Source organism: Panthera leo, chromosome F3 (assembly GCF_018350215.1).
Source record: "Panthera leo isolate Ple1 chromosome F3, P.leo_Ple1_pat1.1, whole genome shotgun sequence".
NCBI lineage: Eukaryota > Metazoa > Chordata > Mammalia > Carnivora > Felidae > Panthera > Panthera leo.
Genome location: NC_056696.1, coordinates 11,334,745 through 11,343,612, shown reverse-complemented (window position 1 = coordinate 11,343,612; position 8,868 = coordinate 11,334,745). Strand labels below are relative to the sequence as shown.

Below are 8,868 nucleotides of genomic sequence, written 5' to 3'. Positions count from 1 at the left end.
ATTCAGATCAAATGAGTAAGAATCTTCAAGGGGTAGGACCCAAGTATTTGTAGTTGACAAAGCCCAACCGGGGATCTGAAGTGCAGCCTTCGCTGAAGATCACAGCTCCACCAGGAAGAGGCCGCCCAGTACCTGTTCCCTGGGCCTCCCGGGAAGCCTTGTGGAGTAATGGAGGGGCTGGACTATTCTGGAGCCAGCCTGGGCTTACTTGATCGCCGTCCATTACTAACTCTCCTTGAGTACCTGTACACGCTCATGGTGCTCCAAGAACTGGAGACAAGGAGCAAAGGAGAGGAAAGGGGGGAATAACTGACTCATCAAGTAACCTGAGGTCTTAAGGATAAAAACAACTCTCGGGAACATCTTCCTTTCCAGTCTTTTACATAAGAGAAGCAAGAGGATGAGCTGACTAAACCAATTAGAAGGTGTTTTTGGTTGACGGCAAAAAGAACCAGAAACAAAGGAATCTTCACAGTGTGAGACATCTTCTCTAACACTCAAATCAAAGGAGGCTAGTAGCAGCTGTTGGCGAACAAACCACGTGAGCACCCGTACAAAACAGATTCTGCACAGACCAGAGAAGAATGTTTTCCATAGAAAAACTAAGGAAGAGCCCTTCGCCAGATAAACTCTTCAGAACAAGCAAGTTTTAAGAGTCCTAATTGGCAAATGTTCTAGAAAAGCTGCCTCCTCAAGTCTGAAATCTAGATGAATTTTAAGGGTTACTCACTGTTATTGAAGAAAATGGATCAAAAATCTTAGTCATTAATGTGATAATACAGGAGCCTAAAAGCTACCGCAAAAATATTTGGTTGGACTACTAACATTTTCTGTTTACGTTCCATGTTTATTTTTTGTTTTGACCATTTGAAAATCTCATTCTTTCCTGGTAGTAGTTAATATTTACAATTTCATGATTTTCTCCCCATCTCATAGGAGTTTCTTTCAATTCTTTAGATGTGCTCCACACTCTTTCTCCTCCAGGACTTCGAAAAATGCTACATACCCTTTACTTTGCCTGGAATATTTGTCCCTGCTCTCTCTGAGGAAGTGATATTTAATCCACCGCTTACAAAGACCTGAAGGATAAGCAAAGTGATCCTAACAAAAAGTGAGGATGGGAGGGGGACAGCATGATGATAAAGATCCTGAGGTGGAAAAGAGTTTGACATGCCCCCAAATTCAAAAAGGGCCAGAGTGGATGGAATGGACACAGAAGGAGAAAATACTGTGAATGAGCCTGTAAAGAAGCTTGAGATCAGATCACCCGGGGGGCTGCGTGTCGTATTTCTGATCTGAACGTATTCCTACAAGTGAACTTTCTAGGTCAGAGGGGAGTAAGGGCGTGGAACTCAGTTTCACACCTAGGCTTCACCATTCATCAGCTGCATGAGCCGGGGCGAGCTATTACGAATAAATAACCGACTTTCTAGAGGGTTGGAGCTCATCGGGAAACATCTGTGAAATGACTAGTATGGGGCCTGACACATTACAGCTACTCTAGAAACGATGGCCGCTGTTATTATTAAATAATAGGTAATACCCAACATATGAAGACATTTAATTTGTGAAATCAGTGAAGAACAACAAACGCTGTCTTGTTTGATAAATGTACTTTGTTTACAATGGATACTGGATCTTTTCTACTGTTACGAACACTGATTATATTCACTTCCTTCTTGAATATTAATTGTAACATATACGATTTTGTGTTTCTTTGGCATTGAACCTCACGGTTTATCATCGAAAACAAAAAGTATTTAAAAACCCATACTGAGGTATCTGTTTCGACCTTCACAGTAGCATGTAACACTTATTTTTGTCTGGGCTAGGAGTAATTTTGACCACATCTACCTTGAAAGGGTACCTTACTGTAGAACATAGCGTAAGGTTTATGGTATGATCCTCCACCCTGAGAAGAGAAGCACAGCTGATAAAAGGTTTTAAGTGACTCTGTCTTTTCATTTGGATGCTTTTCAATAAATTTGGTTCATGAGGAAGTAAGTTTACTGTACTAAGATCCAGGGTTCACAGAACTCCTAGCTCGGGAATTACATTGCCCTCGTTTTGTGGTTAAAGGAAATTGTACAAATCACTTTGAAGCAGATCGTAAATAACAGCATGTTTTTCAAACGTAACAATGGTTTGAATAATACAATGACAGTCCTTACCAGCTCTGATATGATTCAGTGAAGCCAACATCCTCAACATGAAAGAGGCTGGGACTGTGATGGTGTTTCTAGTCTCCTCCAGCATGAGTTCGTTTCGAGTTATAACCTGAGGCAAGTTAAACAACCAGGTCAAAGCAATGAAGTAACTACACGTTCCCATGAAGAGTAGGAGAACAGTAAAAAAATTAGCACGTCCTAAGAGGAATTACTTCATTCTTTCCATGTACGCTGTGTATATTTCCACCCTAAGGCTACTCGATGCCAGGTAATTAACTTGCAGTGAGGGAGGAACATGACAGAACGCTACTCTTTCAACTGGCAGCAAAGAGAAAGGTCACACTTTGAGGCTACTTAAAACATTCAAGAATTCAATGAATTTTTTCTTGTAACTTGTTTCCCCGAGCAGTCTACCTTGTGTCTGCTCATTATGTTCCCCTACGGCAGAGCTGATGCTCTTAGTGACGGAGGGGTGTGAAATTACTATCCCTGGGTCATTTGGATCTCTGGAGAAAACGTTACCTGGACTGAGGCAAAGTAATCTTGAAAAATAAAGTTTTGGATTAAGAGTTACCAATGAATTATATCTTAAGTACCAAGAACAGGACTAAATGATTACCCATAAACACCTAGGAATCTACTATACAGTCATGAGCAAAGGGGGAAAAAGAAAGAGGGAACCGCAAAGCGTGTGGCAAAGGAAAAAAGAAAGAAAGGAAAGCATGAGAGTAAGAGAAAGATGCTAATGTCATCAATGGTTCCCCAGCGATTTACACACTTTCAACTCATGGGGCACCCCCAGGGCCCTTTATAATCTTGCCCCAGGGAGCTGCTTTCTTACCCACTCACCCCTGGTTCGTTATTTACCTACCTTAGGACACCTTGGAACATGCTGATCCTTCATCTCAAGTGCTCCTTAGCTCCCTGTCTGCCTGGTGAACTCTGTCCAATTTGTACTTCCTCTGCAAAGACTCCCCCATCCCATCTACCCCATTTATAAGCACCTCTGCTCCTTGTCACAGGCTTCCAGAACACTGTGTTGTGTGCCTCCCTACATTCTGGCTGACTGTTCACAAGTCTGTCTTTCCCACCAGCCTAAAAGCTCTGAGGGAAGGTTTATTTTTTAAAATTCATTAGGGCGCCTGGGTGGCTCAGTCGGTTGGGCATCCGACTTTGGCTCAGGTCATGATCTCGCAAGTTTGGGGGTTCAAGGCCTGCGTTGGGCTCTGTGCAGACAGCTCAGAGCCTGGAGCCTGCTTCGGATTCTGTGTCTCCCTCTCCCTCTGCCCTCCCCGGCTTGTGCTCTGTCTCTCTCTCTCTCTCTCTCTCAAAAATAAACAATAAAAAAAAGTTAAAAAAAATAAAAATAAAAAAATAAAATTCAGCACTGTGCCTGACATCGAAGTTATAAATGTCTACTAGAAAGCAGATGTGGGAACTGTGCCGTGAACTGTCAACCCTGGTCTAGAGCTCTGGCTTTCTAACTAACATTTCTCAGTAATGGACTCTCACTTTATGTTTTTAAGAGAATGCAGCATCTACTTGAGCTGCATTCACACAATGCAGAAACTCACAGAAACTCAACAGTTATGTCAGGAGCTAACTGATTAATGCCATGGACCCTTATTTTCACAAGAAATCTTCTATGAAAACCCACTAATAAAAACCCCAGCTGAAGTTAGGGAGGAAAAGCCCAGAATTCAGCGTTTGTGTCATCCACCTTCCCTCTTCTCATCCCACAAAAAACCTACAGCTTCACAAAACCCAGTTTGAAAGCTGTTGGTTTAACAAGGAGCTGAAGAAATCTAAAATATAACAAAAAGGAAAAGATTCTCCAGTCATTTGTTCTGCTACTTATTTGGCTGTGATTATGGAGGGCAGCCAGAGTAAAACTATTTTCTTAAAAGGACAGAAGGTTTTTTAAATGACTCTTCATTGCAAAAGCACAGACAGTCAATCTGTTTTTCTTAAACTATAATACACTTAATCTGGTATTACCGATGAACAGTATTACAATTATCAAAATACCCTGATTTTTACTTCTCTAGTATTATAGGCATGTTATTGCTTCTTTTTCTTAAAATTCGACCTCCTCAATTAAATAAACTTGTTTATGTTACCAACTAATAATGAGCTGATGGGAGTCTTCTTAAGAAAGCATTTCAGGAATAAAGTGACATACACTCATTATAATAAGTAGAAGTAAAAAACTTACTTCATCAGCAAGTTTTCGGTTAAAAATCCTGGACTCTTCTAGTGGTGACCAGATCTTTATGTCATAATCTATGCCAGATGAGGCTAGAACTAGAAATAAAATGTGCATATTAATATAAAGCATAAAAACAAGCCATTAAGACATGCATATGCGTTATATATTATGCATGTATATATATGCATGTATGTATATGCATATACACATATGTACATGTACAGCAAAACTGAGCTGGAATGGAAATTGTACTGATATATTTGTTAACTGAAAATATGATTCTGAAGATTTTCTAAAAGTTACCCTGGAATATAATTTTAAGACTATCTTGAAATCACTCAAATTTCTTTCTTTTCCATCGCTCTTTTACGAGAAACATGGGCAGTGTCAAATGGAAGGCAAGAACGAGCCAAGCTCTCTCGTTCTGGTACATTAACTTGGCCACGTGAAGACTAAAAAGTCTTGGAGATTGAGTTTGGGGAAGTAATGCAAAGTTCAGTCAGCCAAAGCTCTTGCAACTGATAATACTTAGAGGAAATATTAGCAGGATAAACTATCTCCCCATACTTTCTGCCAAAAGGAGGTTCTAAGTGTTTTTTGGTTGAAACCCAATGAGAGTCATAACTGACTCGAGTGGCTGCCTTCTAGGATAATATGCATTATTTTTATATTAAAAACTAGCACAAAACTGGAGCTGATGTACAGATTTCTAGCCTTTGCCTTATAAACGGCCATCTTACTTGGGTCAAACGGATGTGGCTGCAGGCAGTTTACCACATGATTATCAGCTTCCAGAAGCATTAAATGCTCAGCAGTGTGACGATCCCAGATGAAGATATGGCCACAATCAGAACCACTCATTACAAAATTAGCACCCCAGAAATTGGCTTCTTTTATCTAAGGGTTTAGAAAAAGGAAATAAGAAAACTCAAATCAGAGTTATTAAAACAAAGACTTATTCTATTCTGCAACTGAAAATATTAGAAAATAATAAAAAACTAGAAGAGAATCTTTGTCTTCTATTACTTTAAAAATGATACAGATTTTTCAGCAAGCATGATATGGCACTAAGTAATGAAAAGTTCCCCATGAACACAGAGATTCTGCTCTGTTCAATGCTGTATTTATAGGGCCTAAAACAGTACTTGGCGACACTAGGTGCTGAATTAGTAACTGCTAAATGAATGAATGGGATTTCTGGGACTGGGCAGTGTAATGGAAACTTCTACATATGTTGCTGACCTTTCCAAAAATGGTTCCATTTTAGGTTTATAATAAATACAGTTCATAGAAAAAAACGAATAGTTCCTTTTTCTATTTTGCTTTATGATAAAAGAACAAAAAGTACCAATCTTTTTATTAGCTATTCTCCCGCAACTGAGAAAGGATATAGCGTATTTACTTTTATGAAGCAACGAGACAAAGGAATAGGATATACTGGAATGGTTGTGACGCCATATGGATGATTTTGAATAAACCATCCAAAAATCTTTGTAGTTCAGGATTTTTTCGATCATTTCATCAGTAGCTGCCACTTTGCTATTTTTGCCAAAACAAAAGGGGAAGCCAGTTTTGTTGTTGCTTAGCGCTACTGTTATATTTACTTTTCTTTTTTTTCATTCCTATCCCCAATGGTTTTCATCTAAAATTTTAACCACAAGGTGTAAGAAGTGTACATTGATCGCTTCTATTGATAATAAGCATTCAGTTTAGAATGATTAAATCGATACTACCAAGGATACCTATAGAGAGAGCTAATTATCTCCCTACCCCAAATAACTTTTTTGTTAAGGAAGCTCTACACACAACGTGTGGCTTGAACTCAGGACACCAATATCAAGAGTCACACATTCTACCGAATGAGCAGGTATTCCCACAATGTAACTTTTTGCCTTTACTCTGAAGAGTAGATTAAAACTAATTCTATAGGTACTTTTGGATAACTCAATGAATGTATGAGGACAACACTTTCTAAATATGAATGGTTCAGAGTTAACAGTTATGCTGATCATCTTGCAAGATCTTCTTAATATGACACTGGGTATATAGACTTGTGGATTGTTAAGACTTGCACAGATCTTAGAGATCATCTGGTCTATTCTTATTTCATAAAGGCGGACACTAAAGTCTAGAGAGACAAAGTGACTAAAGCAAATCTTCACTTGTCAATCTTAAGAGTTGTAATTAAAGTCACTGGACTACATTTTGCAATGAGCCTGGATTTCATATATCTAAATCTTCCTCTCCAAACCAACAAAGGGTGCTAATACAAGCTAAAAACAAAAAAAAATCTACTAGGCCGGTAGACAGCAAGTGTGAGAAAGCAAGAAAGACACAACTGTTACGTGTACCAGCTAAAAAATTTTCAATTCTACAATATTTCCTCAGTAGGGCAGAGTTTTCTTTAAACAGTAATGGTCTGGCAATATATTCTAGGACTAAAAGAACCAAGTTTGGGTAAAGAGGTGACTGCTCAGGTACAATAATGCTATCCTGGAAGCACACTGGCAACATAGGAAGATCACCGTTATGGAAAAACATTCATAGTCTGAATCTGCAATTTGTCCAAAGAGTGCCATGAGCATTTGGTACCATTGTCCTGGAGTTGCGATGGCCCTTATAAACCATCTTTACTAGTGGCCTTCTAATGTTCAAAGTATCCAATTCTTCCATTTCTTTCCTTTCTTTTCTCCGCCTGAAGAACTCCTGAATGCGGGCAACAGCAGAGCGTCTACGAATTCCATATTAAAAGAAAAAACAAAAATAAATGAAAAAAAAAATCCACAGGCCACTACAGAGTGAAAACGAGGAACATTAAAATACGGTAAAGTCTAGAAAACATTTAAACTAAACATTATCTCAATAGGGCATCCCCAACCGAAGCATAAAAAGGCAAACACAACAGTGAGACTACATCAGACTAGTCGAGTTACTAAAAATATTTTAGTGAAAAGATCACTTAGAAATTTGGTACTGGTTGAGAGTAAAGGAAATCGCATGCGGCACACTGGTTTTTAAAGGGCTATTTTATAAAAACGTAATATAGACAAAATTAATAGGCAATTTATTACAAATATAACAAATCCTACTCAGTATCATTTTTCTTCTCCATATTAGGAAATGTAAAGGCATAAAGAGAAACGAGGAGAAACAAAGGGTAACATATAATAGTGGGTAAACTTGTTTTGAGTGTTTGTTCACGATGTTCCCAGCAAAGAACAGACTAGTCAAAAAAAGAGAACAGTAATATATATATACAATAAAACAAGGACTTTCGGATGGATTCTATTCTATATGGAGTCCATATTAGAGTATAGATTTGGAGCTAATGAGGCAGACTCTCCTCTCCTCAGAACTGAGCTGGTTACAGAGCTGGAGACTGAAGAATAATGGGTTCTCTTTAAGGCTAATTTAATTATTAGAAGAAACTTTTCCTAACATATGATATACTTGGTAAGTTTGTTAGTTTTGTTATTCAAAACACTGTCTTTTGGAGCACCTGGGTGGCTTAGTCGGTTAAGCGTCTGACTTCAGCTCAGGCCATGATCTCGCAGTCCGTGGGTTCGAGCCCTGCATCAGGCTCTATGCTGACCAGCTCAGAGCCTAGGGCCTGCTTCAGATTCTGTGTCTCCCTCTCTCTCTGCCCCTCCCCAGCTTGCTCTCTGTCTCCCCATCTCTCTCAAAAATATTCTATTTTGACATATAATAGACCGAAAAGTTCTACAAATCAGTAAGAAAAATGAACACTGCAACAGAAAAATAGGCAAAGGACAGGAGTAGGGAAACTATAGAAGAAATGAATAGTCAGCAAATGTACAAAAGGATACTGAGACTCACTTATAATAAGATAAAAATAAAAAAAAATTGAGGGGCGCCTGGATGGCTCAGTTGGTTGGGTGTCCAACTTCAGCTGAGGTCATAATCTCCCAGTTTGTGGGTTCAAGCCCCACATCAGGCTCTGTGCTGACAGCTCAGAGCCTGGAGCCTGCTTCGGATTCTGTGTCTCCCCTTCTCTCTGCCCCTCCCCTGCTCACATTGTCTCTCTCTCTCAAAAATAAATAAAAAACATTAAAAAAAACTGACTTCTTTGTACATCTACCAGATCAAAAAGATTTTAATGTCTATCAGACTGCCAGGAGTACAGAAAACAAATGCTATGGCAGGGGTCTGGAAGTGGTTCTATATATATAACAAAAACAGAGTGAACTCCTTCACTGCAAATTTTTCATTGAAGAACACATACATGGGAAGGCATAAAATCCTAAGTGTGCAGCACAATGCATTTTCACAAATGAAACAAGCCCATGTAACCAGCACCAGAATGGAGCAACAGAGCATAACCAGAGTTCCAGAATTCTCCTAGTGCTTCATTCCCACCATCGCTCTGCCCTTAAAGGAAACCACTATTCTGACTTCGAACAGTATGAATTACCTCTGCATGTTTGTGAACACTAATTAAATGGAATCAGAGGAGATATATTTTTGTGTCTA

General features: G+C 39.0%; 1 protein-coding gene across 5 annotated transcripts in view; it reads right to left on the bottom strand.

Moving 5' to 3' along the window:
- Positions 1-8,868, bottom strand: part of DCAF6 (DDB1 and CUL4 associated factor 6) — a 133,864-nt gene that overhangs the window by 5,434 nt on the left and 119,562 nt on the right. For all 5 annotated transcript variants that reach the window (XM_042925389.1, XM_042925384.1, XM_042925387.1 and 2 more), the window contains 4 exons: positions 6,970-7,108; positions 5,118-5,274; positions 4,384-4,472; positions 2,172-2,277 (listed from right to left, as the gene is read on the bottom strand). In XM_042925389.1, coding sequence (XP_042781323.1) covers positions 2,172-2,277; positions 4,384-4,472; positions 5,118-5,274; positions 6,970-7,108 — 491 coding nt within the window. The remainder of the gene's footprint in view (positions 1-2,171; positions 2,278-4,383; positions 4,473-5,117; positions 5,275-6,969; positions 7,109-8,868) is intronic.